This window comes from Melanerpes formicivorus, unplaced genomic scaffold (genome assembly GCF_026170545.1).
Source record: "Melanerpes formicivorus ecotype bairdi unplaced genomic scaffold, bMelFor1.0.p_v2 SCAF_1, whole genome shotgun sequence".
Lineage (NCBI taxonomy): Eukaryota > Metazoa > Chordata > Aves > Piciformes > Picidae > Melanerpes > Melanerpes formicivorus.
In genome coordinates this window covers 34318365-34333926 of record NW_027142353.1, presented here as the reverse complement: position 1 = coordinate 34333926, position 15562 = coordinate 34318365, and the positions used below count along the sequence as shown (strand labels likewise).

Below are 15562 nucleotides of genomic sequence, written 5' to 3'. Positions count from 1 at the left end.
TTGGGCAGCACATTCCCATGGCCAATCTTTATTTCTGTGAAGAACTTCTTCCTAACATCCGGTTCTTCCTAACATCCAGCCTAAACTTGTCAACCAGTACTCCCAGGTCCCTTTCTGCCTGGCTGCTCTCCAACCACTCTGTCCACAGCCTGTAGCAAAGCATGGGGTTGTTGTGGCCAAAGAGTAGAAGCTAGCACTTAGGTGTGTTAAATCTCATACCATTGGCTCTGCCCATTTGTAATTCTTCTTCCCCCCCTCCAAATTCCTTGGGTATAATTAATCTACCACAGGGTAGATTAATTACTTTACTTACCAGGGTTTGGGTTGTCTTGGAGAGTGACCACATACTTGGATCTTTTCCTTAATCCTTCAAGGAAGGTCACCACCAGGTCCCGGATATCTTCTGCATTGTTGGAGGTGAAGGTGTATTCATCACCCTTAATGGTGGCCAAGGTGAAACTCTGCCCTTGCAGCTTTCCCCCTCTGGACAAGAAGAGAAAAAAAACCAGAAGAAACAATGTCATCAAGAGGCAAAGCCTGGAGAAAGACTGGTTTATGGTGACACTACCAGAAAAGTTTACTCCTTCATTCCTAGAAGTGTCTAAGAGCAGGCTGGATGAGGCTTTGAGCAACCTGGTCTAAGTGAGAGGTTGTCCCTGACCATGGCAGGGGGTGCGGCAACTAGATGATCTTTAAGGTCCCTTCCAACTCAAACCATTTTATGATTCTATGATGCCTTCTTAAATTAGAGAAAAATAGATTTAGATTGGGTGTCCAAAAAAAGTTCTTTATAATGTGGGTGGTAGTGCACTGGAACAGGTTGACCAAAGAGGTGGTTGAGGCCCCATCCCTAGAGATATTCAAGGTGAGGCTTGATGGGGCTCTGGCTGACCTGGTCTAGTTGAGGATAAGATAGGATAGGATAGGATAGGATAGGATAGGATAGGATAGGATAGGATAGGATAGGATAGGATAGGATAGGATAGGATAGGATAGGATAGGATAGAATAGAATAGAATAGAATAGATCAGACTGGGTTGGAAGAGACTTTCAACATCATCACGTCCAACCTATCAACCAATCCAACACGACCTAATCAACTAAACCATGGCACCAAGCACCCCATCAAGTCTCCTCCTAAACACCTCCAATGATGGTGACTCCACCACCTCCCCAGGCAGCCCATTCCAATGGGCAATCACTCTCTCTGTGTAGAACTTCTTCCTAACATCCAGCCTAAACCTCCCCTGGCGCAGCCTGAGACTGTGTCCTCTTGTTCTGGTGCTGGCTGCCTGGGAGAAGACACCAACCTCTGCCTATCTACAACCCCCCTTCAGGTAGTTGTAGAGAGTGATAAGGTCTCCCCTGAGTCTCCTCTTCTCCAGGCTAAGCAACCCCAGCTCCCTCAGCCTCTCCTCATAGGGCTTGTGTTCCAAACCCCTCACCAACTTTGTTGCCCTTCTCTGGACACACTCCAGCAAGTCAACATCCTTCCTAAACTGAGGGGCCCAGATCTGGACACAGTACTCAAGGTGTGATGTCTGTGCTCACTGCAGGAGGCTTGGACTAGATGATCTTTACAGGTCCCTTCCAGCCCAGGTGATTCTATGATTCTTACCTGCTGCTTGACACAGCTGTGATCTCTGGGAAAGAGAGCTCTAGGAGAACCTGCTCCTGTTCATCCACAAAGTACACCCCAGTCCAGTTGACAGCTACAATCACATCATTTTTAGGCAGGCTTGGCCCTGGATGGAAGACAAGACAGACAATCAGTTCTTGGAAGGGTTTAGGATGTGGGAAAGGTTTTGCTATTCAAAGGAGGATGCAATGAATCAAAAATTCAGTGCTGTTTTTGGGAAAAGCAAGTTGCAGACTCATAGTCTGAGACACTGCTCATTAGGATGCACCCCGAAAATACTACATCCAAAAAAGTCCAACTAGGCCTTCCATTAAGTCTTCTTGTTTGTGAGGTCTTTATCTCCCCTTCCTTTGGCTTTGGAGCATCTGGGGGTGTGCTCTGCTGACCTGAGAATTTGAAGGCTTCATAGAACCGAGAAAACAGCAAAGGCCACTTGAAACGTGCAAAATCCACCACCTCTTCCTTGACTTTTTTGGGGTCTGTCCTCTTCTGAGTATAAATTCCCTACAGATAAAGTAGACCACAACCAACATAAGCAAATAAAACCAATTCCTTTCACCTGAAGATCTTAGAATTAATATTAATTGAGGTCTTAATATGGGTAAGGGCCAAACAAAGTCCTACAGGAATAAATCTAGACAAAGTCCTGGCCTTTGGTTCCCACTTCAGGGAATAATTTGACTTTGAGAAGGCTGCACAAGCAACTAGGGTGGCAAGTCTGAGTGGGATTAATCTTAGCTAACTTTGGGCTTCTATTTCAGCTCGGCAGGCCTTTAGCTGGAAATTGATTCTCAACAGAAGCTGACTCTCAACAGCCCTTAAGCTTCTAGCTTTATCTATTACGTTTTCAGATACCTGACACTTGGGTATGAAGCTGACAAGCTGGTGGAGGACCTGCAAGATCCAATTGAATTGAAACTCTGGGTCTTCATTGACAGAAACAGAAGGCCAGACTCAACACACAGGGAGATGTGTACATTTTAGGGGTCTTCATTTGAAGCTGGCTGCTGCTGTTAAATAAATTCCAGTTCTCATGCCTGGATGACCAACCCTCATGGCTGTTTTCAAGTTATGGGTGATGAGTTATGGAAGGTGTTGCTGGTGTCACAGAAGTTCTCATGCAAGTCAGGGTGGTTCATACAATGCCTGTCATAAGAAGGTCCTGACATTGCCTGGAGACATGAACTGCCACTGTAATGCAGCCAATAACACCACAATCCTGTGTAACAGGAGCTAGACCCCCAGGGATGGCATTTTGTTTCTCACAGTGAATCTCTGTAAGTTGTCTTCTGTCATGGCTCAGAGCATGGCTAATATAAAATTTGCCTTCTCTGGTTTAGCTTCAGATCAGCCTAAGAGCTGAGCCATGATTTCTGTCATGTTTTATGGGCACAGAAAGCTGCTGAAGCATGCTTTGCTCCTTGTCATGTGATCTATTGTCCCATGCCTTGGTCCTTGACAGGTGATCTATTGTCCCCACCTTTTTATGTGCAGCTATAATGAGCTGAGCCCATTTTTCCACAGTTTTGGAAGCTGTGATCTCTCTGTCTGGGATGTAGGATGGAATTAGATTCAGTAGCCTTTCCAGTACCATCTCTGACCCATAATCCACATAGTATTGCTGGGAAGCCAGTTCTGCCAGATCTTCTTCCTGTGGCAGCCAAACAACACAAGTTATTGCTGTTAGGAGGACATCACCTCAGCATCCATCCTCCATCACTCAAGCAGCTATTTTTACTGCTGTGGAATAGCTTGGGGATACTTTCTCTCAGCGGAATGTCACCAGTGCTTTTTGCACATCTAAAGTTCAGCAGACTGGCCATGAAAAGATATGATTAAGTGTTACTGTGTTTAATGACCAGCACCATGAAACCTTGCAGTGTGTGTAAACATACTAAGACTCCTCCAGGCAAGGAGACATTCAAGGTGAAGCTTGATGGGGCTCTGAGCAACCTGATGCAGTTGGGGATATCACAGAATTGTCAGGGTTGGAAGGGACCTCAAGGATCATCTACTTTCAACCTCCCTGCCATGGCAGGAACACCTCACACTAGATCAGCTTGCCCAGAGCCACATCCAGCCTGACCTTGAAAACATCCAGGATGGGGCTCTCACCACCTCCCTGGGCAACGTGTTCCAGTGTCTCACCACCCTTAGGGTGCAGAATTTTTCCTAATGTCACTGCTCACTGCAAGAGAGATTGGACTAGATGACCTCTAGATGTCACTTCTATATTTCTCTCAGTCTTCCCTTCGAGTTCAATCTTCTCCTGATGCCTCAGTCAGCAGTGGGTGATTTTGCCATGCCAGACAAAGGTCTGTAGTGATAGGATGAGGGACACTGGTTTAAAATTAGAGAAGAGGACGTTTAGTTAGGTTGGATGTTAGGAGAAGTTCTTTACCGTGAGGGTGGTGGAACACTGGGACATGTCGGGGCCCCATCCCTGGACATATTCAAGGTCAGGCTTGATAGGGCTCTGAGCAACCTGGTCTAATAGAGGATGTCCTTGCTGACTGCAGGGAGGTTGGACTGGATGACTTTTGGAGGTTTCTTCCAGCCCAAACCATTCCAGGGTTGTGTGATTCTATGTTGAGGATACAGACTGGCCCAGACTATTATCTGTTGGTCACATACCTTGTCACACCGGTACTCTCCAAACTTCACCCCTCTCACAATCTGTTGGTAAATCAGATTGGTGGCCACATTGTCTTCATTTGGGTTGTGCCAAGGCGTGAAGATCTCCTTTCTAAAGAAGAGCCTCCACGGGGCGTTGCGCTCCTGCGCTCCCTGCTCTTTGGCGTACTGCTCGCACTGGGACACAGCATCCATCACATGGTCATTGCCACTCCCCAGAGAGGAGACCTAATCAGGGCAAAGGACAGGTGGTGTTCACTCAACTCCATGCTGACCTTTCTGGGTAGAGATACCTATCTCTGAGTCACCCTTCCAGACTTTCTGGATCATCAAAATAAACCAAAGTATCGTACTCTGCTCGCCCGCTGTGGCAGTTTAAGGCTGCGCCTAGGAAAATTTTCCACAGGTTGAGTAGAAAGTGGTAGAATGTAAATAAACCAACATTGGATGTAAAAGGGAAAATAATGGTAAGGTCTAAATAATCCCATTGGTCTGATAACTAAGATAAAGCTAGTTGTATAAACTAACTCTTTTTCTCATTTTGGCTTCTTCACTCTAGCTGATACCAGCTGGTTGCTTCTGCTGGCTTGCTGACCTTGGCTGTGTTCTTGTTGTGGCTAAGTACTAACAAGCTACTCTGCTTTTCTCCTCTTTCTTTTTCCCTTGTCTGAGGGGGAAGAGAGTGAAGCTGTTGGAAACTCCCTGGTTTATGACATCCCACTTTCTTAAACCCATAATAAGCATCACAGGACAGTGTGGGCAAAAAGATATTTCTGGAGGTTTCTGGTCACAGCAGTTCCATCTTTGATGAGGTTGCTCCATGCCTTTTCCTCTTAAATTCTGAGTATCCTCATGGAGAGATATTTCATAGTGTCTTTACAAACCCGCTCTGGCATTTAACTACTCTTGTGGTGACAATCATATACTGTAGTAATATCCCTTCTTGACCTGGCCATTTGTGAGAGACTAAAAGTTGGCTCTCCTGGTGTGACTCAACAAAGATAAAATCTCTTGCTGCTTGCCCAGCTGATATGTGTTGGGCAGAGCCACTGGAAGGAAGGTGCACAGATCATGTAGGAATCCTGTCTACCAATCCTGGATGCAAATCACCTTGTGATTGCATCATAATAACACTGGACTGCAGCTGGCCTACAACAATGGACCAAGGACCCAGCCATGAAGCCTTCAGGACAAGACCTAAGGATGATTTCCCGGCCCCTGAATTCCTGAGGGACAATATTTGGACACATACCTAAGGACTAAAAACTGTATATAAAAGACTTGAGCAATTACTGGCTTAGAAGAAGAAAAATGCAGAAGAAAAATGGAGATGCAGCTGAGAAGGAAAAGCCCAGGACAATGCTGCTCTGGAGAAAAGAGTCCATGGAGCCTGGAAGAAGCAGACTGAAACCTCTCTCTGTGTCCTAAGTTCCGTCTGCTGCAACTCATGGAGCTGAAGAGGCTGCCCAGAGGACCACATTTCTTCTCCAGCCAAAGCCTCAGCACTGTTTCTCTACAGACCCAACATCTCCTGCAGCACCTTTCCTCCACAGACTCAAACTGTCTTGGGGGGTTGAGGGGTGTGGTAATATAACTCCTTTCCTCTTCTCTCTCTCTTCTCTCTCTCCCTCTCTATTTTCTCCCTCTCCCCTTCTTATTTCCCCTTAATTTATGTAAAAAATAGTCTAGCTGTTGATATTTTGGCCTTGTTTGTGCCTCTAATTTCACATCATGGGAATATTCAAAAATAACTTAAGTCTCTTTCCCTCTCTGGACCGAGACACCATTTGCACAGGGTTCTTCTGCAGCAAGGAGAACTTCCCTCTCCTTTCACAGAGCCAGTCAGGAACAGAAGTTAAGACATACCTTGTCAAAGAGTGCAATGTACAGGGAGAAGCCAAATCTGTCCTTCAGGCTGATTTTGTCAGCCAATGAATTGCAGAGCTCCTTAGCGGTTGTGGCAGAGTCAGTCAGCAGTGTCTTCGTGGTCCCATCCATAAATGTGACAGGCAGCATGATTGGTTTCTTGGACTTGGTCGCCTAATGGATTAAAGTTAAACTTGATAGGAGCACATCTGTTTCAATCCCATCAAGATTATTTACCTACCTACTCTTCCACCCACCTGTGGTAACTGTTGTCTAATTCCTGACCCCATTGACTGGTTGCTTTCCAATGCTATCTTCAACATGCTTTGAATGTACTTCGAACTATAGAATGGGTTGGGTTGGAAGGGACCCCCAAGGCCATGCATCTAGTCCAACCCCCCTGCAGTTAGCAAGAACATCCTCCACTTGATCATGTTGCCCAGAGCCTTGTTGAATCTGACCTTGAATCTTCCCCTCAACTGCCTTCCTGGTCAACCTGTTGCCGTGTTCTACCACCATTGTGGTGCAGAATTTGTTACTAACATTCAATCTCAATTTAGACTTCTATAATTTAAATTCTCAGCAGGATAATGCATGGTCAGCTGCTGGAAGTACCTGGAAGTGCCACGTTTTATGCTTAATAAGCTCAGTCATCAAAGTGTCTAACCTGATAAATCCAAAGATGCCTGGGAATGCTCCTGGGCACCAGAGCACAGCTTCCTGTGCTAGGAAACCAGCATGGAAAATAAGCAATTATTGAACAAACTGTGCCTGTTCCAGCTACAGCTATCTCCCAACAGGTCCCAGGGACCATTCTCAGTAGGCAGCTTGCCTGCAGCAGCCTTCATCTGGAAGAGTTTCCTAGCACACATGGGCGCTTGCTCTTTGCCAGCTGGCTCCAATGCCTGAGAGTACTCCTGAGGACATTTAATTTACAAGTATTGATGTAGGCAAAGGGATTGATCTTCAGCATACTCTGGAGCAAAGCCAGGGGTGCAGGGGGAATACAGTACCTTGGAAATACCTGTACGTTTTTGAGACAAACAGGCATTTTGTTGTCCTGCTTTATGTCTTTACACATATTTGGTTCCTATGATAGCGAATATCTCAAACCCTGAGCCCCAGCTTCCTAGGGAGGGTATGGAGAGGCTCATACCTGTAGCTCAAGCCAGCTGGGTGGCTGTGTCCTCGTCCCATTGGCAAACGTCCGTCTCAGCCTCTCTTCACAATAGGGAGCATAACCTGGAGGGCCTCCATTGATGAAGTTCCTTAGATACTGTTGGCAGCAGGAAACACAGTGGTTAGACCATCAGCTCTAGAGGCCAAGCCTTTGCAAAGCTTAAGGAACAATGTTTGACTGGAGAAAAGCCCTCTGGGACTAATGAGGGTCACAGAATCACTAGGGTTTGAAAAGACCTCTAAGATCATCAAGTCCAACTGTCAAGCCAACACCCCCATGCCCACAAAGCCAAGTCCTGAAGTGCCATGTCTACAGTGATGTGTTCAGGATGTTCCTACTTTGTAGGTGTGGTACTTAAGAACATGGTTTAGCAGCGGACTTGGTAGCGGTAGGTTAATGGTTGGACTCAATGATCTTAAAGGTCTTTTCCAGCCTAAACAATTCTATGATTACATTGCTGGAATCTGAGAGAGGGTAGGACACTCTGCACCCCTGCCTTGTTCATAGAATCACAGAATACCTGGTTGGAAGGGACCCCAAGGGTTGTCTAGTCCAACCTTTCTAGGTAACAGTAGAGTTGAAATGAGGTGGCCCAGCACCCTGAGTATTAAAACTGTCCAGTGTAAGAGAATCCACTACTTTCCCTTGGGAGATGATGCCAATAAGCATAGAATCATAGAATTGTTAGGGTTAGAAGGGACCTCAAGGATCATCTAGTTCCAACCTCCCTGCCACAGGCAGGGACACCTCACACTAGAGCAGGTTGCTCAGAGCCACATCCAGCCTGGTCTTAAAAACCTTCAGGAATGAGGCTAATATCACCTCCCTGGGCAAACAGGGAGGATTCTATTAATCATAGTTTCATAGAATGGTTTGGGTTGGAAGAGACCTTAAAGATCCTCTAGTTCCAAGTTCCCTGACATGGGCAGAAGCACCTTCCACAGGTTGCTGAGAGAGGTGGCAAATGCCCCACCCCTGTAGACATTCCAGGTCAGGTTGGACAGGTCCCTGAGCAACCTGTTCACTGCAGAAGGGGTTGGACTAAATGACCTTTAAAGGTCCCCTCCAACCCAAATTACTCCATGATTCAATAATTCTATGTTTCTACGTCTGAATCTCCAGAGCTACCTATAAATTTATACTATTATATAATCATAGAATGGATTGGGCTGGAAAGGACCTTAAAGATCATCTAGTTCTAACACCCCTGGTACTAGGAGGGACACCTCCCACTAGCCCAGGTTGCTCGAGGCCCTGTCCAACCTGGCCAGGGAGGGGGCATCCACAACCTCCCTGGGCAACCTGTTCCAGTGTCTCCCCACCCCCTCTGTAAAGAATCCCTAATCACCAGTCTAAATTTACCCTCTTCCAGCTTCAGTCCATTGCCCCTTGCTTATCACTACAAGCCCTTGCAAAAAGCCCCTCTCCAGCTTTCTTTGTAGGACCCCTTCAGGTATTGGAAGGCTGCTATAAGGTTTCCCCAGAGCTTTCTCTTCTCCAGGATAAACAGCCCCAACCCTCTCAGCCTGTCCCAATAGGGGAGCTTATTCAACACTCTGATCATCTTTGTGACCTCCTCTGGACCTGCTCCAGCAGCTCCACGTCCCTCTTGTGTTGGGGGCACCAGTACCAGATGTAGTACTCCTGCTGGGGTCTCATGAAAGCAGAGCAGAGGGGCAGAGTCACCTTCCTCATCCTGCTGCTCACATTTCATCTGATGCAGCCCAGGACATAGTTGCCTTCTGGGCTTCCAGAGATCATTGCTGGCTCATGTTGAGATTTTCATCAACCTACACCCCCAAGGCCTTCTCCTCAGCCTGCTCTTATTTCCAAGAAGTGCTTCACTCACTTAACACCCCCACCCCCCCCCCCCCCCCGCTATTAAAGATTTAAAGTCACACAACCTTCCGTGGCACACTTTCTCAGATCTTATTTCCAGACATAATTTAATTTTCTGCCACTCTGCCAGTGATTTATCTGCTTTATTAGATTTCATGCTGGCAAGGCCTGGGGATGAAGGAGGGATTTCTATTCCTGGCTTCAGCACTTTCAATGCTGAGGACTCAGTACTTGATCTAGTATCTATAGAAATTAATGGAACATCATTATCTCCAGCAGGCTTGGGAACAGATCCAGGCTCTGACATTCAAAGGTATGAAGAGGGACAAAGAGTGTAACTCATTTGGAAGGTAGGCTCTTCAAACTTTGCTAAGGGGGAAAAAAAAAACCAAAAGAGAAAATCCTTAAGAACACTCTGGTTTTCAAAACTGACAGCCGCTTAGCATCTCCTGCAGACCAGGCCTGGTGATCCACAGAGCTGCTGCAGATATATTACTTAGAATCATAGAATCACATGAGTAGGAAGGGATCTCCAAAGCTCATCTACTCCAACCTCCCTGCAAGCAGGGTCATCCTCAACTAGATCTGGTTGACCAGAGCCCCATCAAGCCTCACCTTGGATGCCTCCAGGGATGGGACCTCAACCACCTCTCTGGGCAGCCTGTTCCAGTGCTCAACCATCCTCATTGTAAAGAATTTTTCCCTGACATCCAATCTAAATCTACTCTTCTCTAGTTTGATGCCATTGCCCCTCATCCTATCACTGCAAGCCTTTGTAAACAGTCCCCCTCCAGCCTTCTTGTAACCCCCTTCAGATACTGTAAGCTGGTGATTAGATCTCCATCTCTCATCTGGCTGTTTAGAGTTGACACATAGTGGGACAAGTGATAGCATGCAGAAAACAACTAGGCAAAGATATATCCAGGGGCATTAAACCCTTCTCTATCTATGTGCAATTTTTGATACAAAGTTGTCTTTAAAATTAGCTGTGCAGTACTATTGCTGGAGCTGGAGCTCCTCTCTTACGAGGACAGACTGAGAGAGTTGGGGCTGTTCGGTCTGCAGAAGAGAAGGCTCCGAGGAGACCTTATTGTGGCCTTCCAATATCTGAAGGGAGCCTACAAGAAAGCTGGGGAGGGGCTTTTTAGGATCTGAGGGAGTGATAGGACTAGGGGGAATGGAGCAAAACTAGAAGTGGGTAGATTCAGATTGGATGTCATGAAGGTGGTGCGACACTGGAACAGGTTGTCCAGGTAGGTGGTGGAAGCCTCATCCCTGGAGGTTTTTAAGGCCAGGCTGGATGTGGCTCTGGGCAACCTGATGTAGTGTGAGGTGTCCCTGCCCATGGCAGGGGTGTTGGAACTGGATGATCCTTGAGGTCCCTTCCAACCCTGACAATTTTATGATTCTGTGATTCTAAGTCACTTAATTGCTTCTTCATGCATTTGCAGTACAAGAGCTCTCACCTGAATTGATTGTCTACACTCTCTAGAGTCACAGGAAAGAGAGACACTTCTCAGGAGTGACTCATCTGGTCCACTCTAGACATTGAACTTGAGATCATATACACTTTTCTGAGGAATTTTCACTACTGGCAAAGAAAAAGACCAGGATTCCCTCTACTGCGAAAGAATAGGGCAGGATAGTTCATTTTCTCCTATGGGCAGCACCAGAATATAAAGTTCCAAACCAAATGGACATAGATCTATGGATGGCTGCATGTATACACATTTATAAGCATTTCTAGGCAGCATAGAGATAAATTATGCATAATGGAAAAATGCCTTGTTTATTCAGTGAAAAGGTGGTGCCATAGAATGGCTTGGAAAGAAAATGCATTGGCAGGTTCTATTCTGCAGATACTGTTTACCCTGAAGAAAAAATTCTTTCCTGTGAGGGTGGTGGAGCCCTGGACCAGACTGCCCAAACAGGTTGTGGAGTCTCCTTCTCTGGAGAGAGTCCAAACCCACTTGGATATTGGGATCCTGGGCAACCTGCTCTGGGTGACCTTGCTTTAGAAGGAGGGTTGGACTAGATGATCTCCAGAGGTCCCTTCCAACCCTGCTATTGTGTGTGCATGGCTGATTCTGTGATAATTCACGAGACAAATATCATCTATGGTTTACCTTCACAAACTTCTCAGAAGGAGCAAAACATCCCACGCAGAGGGACATCAGGATCCAACCCCTGGCATGGCTGCTTTTGGATGGGTTCTGGGTCAGCTGCTTGCAGATTTGACAATAGATTTCATCCCTGCATTAGGAATGACAACAACATTAGAGTTAACAAGGTGATGGTTTTCAACACAGAGATAGACCCCACAAAGAACAGGGAACTGCTTGAGAGAGTCCAACAAAGGGCCATGAGGATGATGAGGGGACTGGAGCATCTCTCTTATGAAGAGAGGCTGAGAGACCTGGGGTTGTTTATCCCAGAGAAAGGAAGGTTGATAGGGGATCTGCTCAATGCTTATCAAAATGTAAAAGGTGGAGGTCATGAGGATGGGAAGGAGCTCTTTTCAGTAGTGGCCAGTAACAAGACAAGGGCCAATGAATACAAACTAGAACACAAGAAATTTCACTTGAACTTAAGGAGAAACATCTTGACTTTGTGTGTGACTGAGCACTGGACCAGGATGCCCAGAGAGGTTGTGGAGTCTCCTTCTCTGGAGACTTTCAGAACCCATCTGCATGCATCCCTATTCAACATGCTCTAGGTGGAGCTGCATTAGCAAGGAGGTTTGTGTTAGGTGATCTTCAGAGGTTGTCTCCAACCTCTACCATTCTACGGTTTTCTATGATCGGTAAAACATCAGTCACAAGGGTAGTAATTTAACTGCCATAATGATGGTCACCCTGGTCATTGTAGTGTCTCTGAAATACTGTCCATCACCAGTTCTGTAACATCTATTGAGTCTTCCCTGTGCTTCAGCTGAGACTTCCTACTGGCACTGCTTAGAGAGGATGGAAATAGAATTATAGAATGGTCTGGGTTGGAAGGGACCTCCAAAGGTCACTAGTCCAATCCCCCCTGCAGTCAGCAGGGGCATCCATAACTAGATCTGGTTGCCCAGAGCCTTGTTGAACTTCACCTTGAATATCTCCAGGGGCCTCAACCACTTCCCTGGGCAACCTGTGCCAGTGTTCCAATACCCTCATGGTAAAGGGATCCTCAAGATTCAAGGAAGTGCAGTGCCACCTCTGGATGATGGAGTCTGTGCTGGCTTACCAAGACTTCCCAGTAATACCAAGAAAGTCTCCTAAACTACCTTTCATAGAAGACCATCAGCTGAGAATCTTCATTTGTGGGCTGTTGCTCTTGAGACACCTACATTTGCTTTGTGGAAGTGTTGGGAACTATCAGCTGCAGCAGAGGTCAAGGTTTGACCAGCTTTTATGTCCAAACAGGTAAGTACATCGACATGTATCTCAACATGGGATTTAAGGTCCAGTTTTGATTTAAACCATAGCTCTCTATGTGCAAAATGAGGAATAACTACTCCATTGTCCGCATGGGAGGCAACAAAATTGTGTAAGAGACACTGTAAACCCCTGTGGGACAGCCTAAGGGACACTAGCAGGTCTGCTTTCAGAGAAGGCTTTTTGGCAGAAAAGTGAGGCTAAAAGTTTCATGGTGAACTTGAAGGGTAAAATGAATCTTTGAGTCCCTTTCCAACAGGTCTAAGATGAACAGTAAAGGAACACAGAGTCTCAGAATCAGTCATGCAGGGTGGAAAAGACCCTTAAGATGAAACATAATCCAGCCCATATTACACATGACAACCAGAAAAACAATGTGAGAGCTTTGTAAAGCTCAACACAACAACAAAATCTTTGGGACAAAGCACATGGGAAGGAGGAAGGAAGGAAAATATGGCATGTTTATGCCTTTGTTTTGATTTCTAACCTTAAGGCTGGCCTGAGGATGCCATTACCAATAATGAAATGGAGCTTCTCCAGGTTGGAGGTGGGTCGGTCCTCGAGCATGCTGTTACCCTGAAGTGTGGACTCACCATCATGAAGTCTCTTTGTTACCTGCCAACCAGACACATTGCTCTTTTTCAGTACAGTCAGTAACTATGCCTCCCCTCCCCCCACCCCATCCCCATCCCAAATGTGTGGTGTTCCCTCAGGAGGACTCCTTCACCAGCCAGGAGAGCTCTCAGAAGTTCTTCAATCTATCACTTTATCAGTGTTGGGAAGGTGTGGCTTTGTTGGCTTTAATCACACAGGGGTGAAGATGGAAATGGTCCTATTTAGTGCTTGGTCTTTGCCCAGGGTTTCTACATCAGCACTCTTGTATTCCAACTCTGAGCTGATCTTGCAGCTGGGAGAAGGCCATCAAGGCTCTGTGGAATAACCTCAGCTTATTGCCAAGGGGGACCTGCTCCTTTAACTCAGTCATATCAAAAAAATCATTCAAACACTGATAAGATGGACCCAAACCCCATGCTAAAGATGCAGCCAAAAGCACATAAGCATGGTGCTGCTGGTGAAAACAGAGATGGCTTTTGTCCACCTACCAGTCGTCTGTCTCAGCAGGTCCACCCAGTCTCCATTTAGAGCCCCTGGAGAAAGATGGCCATTTCTAGAGTGCATTCAGAATCACATTAAGGTAAGCTGAACTGGGCCCTGTTTCCCCCCACTGACCCTGAAGGTCAGGAGGGTGACTATTTCAGAGAACAATCTTCATGCTCTCAGCAGCTACAGCCAGGTGAGATGGTTGCATGCTCTCAAAGTGGATGTGGCAGTGTGTAAAAGAACACTGAATCCATGTATTTTATTTGCTTTCATCGCTTCCCAAAAAATGATTTATTGCTCCTCACTATTTCAAGATGGGGTTTTCAAAAGCTCTCAGCTGCTCCTGTGGGCAGTTTTGCCCCTGGCACTGGAGAGGAGCAGAAGATGGGTGAGAGCATTTGAAGGCCCCACCTCTGCTACCTGTGCCACAGTGGAGGGCAGGAAACTAAAAGCGGGGACAACATTCAGACCGTCACAGAGTGGCGAGAAGTATCAGCAGCAGGATGGAGGGCTGTGAAAGAGGGGAGGGAAGGTGCTGGATGGATGGAGAACGGGAGCCGAGGGGAGGCTGGTGCGAGGTGCAGAATGACTCAAGGAGACACGGGAAGCCAACCTTTCCCCTTAAACACTCCTTAAATCTTTCAGGCAGAGAGACAGGTAGCGCCAAACCCAGAGCAGGGCTGGTTCTATGTTGTCTAGGGAAAAGCAGAAGAGAGTCAGAGAGGGCTGCGGACAATCCGACGGCACTTGTGCTGCCAGGCGGCCAAGCGTCTTCTCTCACCTCCTCTGTCAGTTTGGATTTCTTCTTGAGCGTTAAGGAGACCAGTTTGTGCCGCACACTGTTCTTCTTGTGCCCATCAATGTGAGGACTCTGCAAAGCAAGAGGCGGGGGTGGAATGCAATGAGACACAGCCCTGCAAGCTAGGTGCTCTCCCTGCCTCCCCTGGGCTTCTGCAGAAGATCATCCTGAGCACGCAGTGAGATATTTCAAAGATTGGAGGGAACTCGAAGTGTGGACCCATATTCCTATGGCCCCAGATAACCCAGGTTTGGCTCTAAGTTTTGTAGATGCTCCCTAATCATTGAGCTTCCCTCAGATTGAAATTACCCATTGAGGATGACTGCAAGAGAGTTCTAGAAACATAGAATCATTTGGGTTGGAAAAGATCATTGAGTCTGACCGTTCTCTAACTCTGCCAAGTCTGGTGCTAAACCATGTCTCTCAGTGCCACATCCCTGCATCTTTTAGAATAGAATAGAATAGAATAGAATAGAATAGAATAGAATAGAATAGAATAGAATAGAATAGACCAGGTGGGAAGAAACCTTCAAGATCATCGCGTCCAACCTATCATCCAACATCACCTAATCAACTAAACCATGGCACCAAGCACCCTAGCAAGTCTCCTCCTAAACACCTCCAATGATGGCGACTCTACCACCTCCCTGGGCAGCCCATTCCAGCGGGCAATCACTCTCTCTATGAAGAATTTCTTCCTAACATCCAGCCTGAACCTCCCCTGGCACAGCTTGAGACTGTGTCCTCTTGTTCTGGTGCTGGTTGCCTGGGAGAAGAGACCGACCTCCGCCTGTCTACAGCCTCCTTTCAGGTAGTTGTAGAGAGCAAGGTCTCCCCTGAGCCTCCTCTTCTCCAGGCTAAACAACCCCAGCTCCCTCAGCCTCTCCTCATAGGGCTTGTGTTCCAAACCCCTCACCAACTTTGTTGCCTTTCTCTGGACACATTCCAGCAAGTCAACCTCCTTCCTAAAATGAGGGGCCCAGAACTGGATACAGCACTCAAAATGTGGCCTAACCAGTGCTGAGTACAGGGGCACAATGACCTCCCTGCTCCTGCTGGCCACACTGTTCCTGATACAAGCCAGG

At 46.8% G+C, this 15562-nt stretch overlaps 1 protein-coding gene across 6 annotated transcripts in view; it reads right to left on the bottom strand.

Annotated features, from left to right (window-relative positions):
• Positions 1–15562, bottom strand: part of MYO7A (myosin VIIA) — a 170227-nt gene that overhangs the window by 20027 nt on the left and 134638 nt on the right. For 5 of the 6 annotated variants that reach the window (XR_010987495.1, XM_068139619.1, XM_068139637.1 and 2 more), the window contains 10 exons: positions 14460–14549; positions 13065–13192; positions 11285–11411; positions 7296–7415; positions 6140–6313; positions 4274–4501; positions 3120–3290; positions 2026–2143; positions 1619–1745; positions 314–483 (listed from right to left, as the gene is read on the bottom strand). Coding sequence is in view for 5 of the 6 variants with exons in the window: in XM_068139619.1 (XP_067995720.1) it covers positions 314–483; positions 1619–1745; positions 2026–2143; positions 3120–3290; positions 4274–4501; positions 6140–6313; positions 7296–7415; positions 11285–11411; positions 13065–13192; positions 14460–14549 (1453 nt within the window). In the remaining variant the exon portion in view is untranslated. Of the gene's footprint in view, positions 1–313; positions 484–1618; positions 1746–2025; positions 2144–3119; positions 3291–4273; positions 4502–6139; positions 6314–7295; positions 7416–11284; positions 11412–13064; positions 13193–14291; positions 14550–15562 lie in introns of all 6 variants that reach the window. The other variant, XM_068139609.1, reaches the window with a different exon arrangement.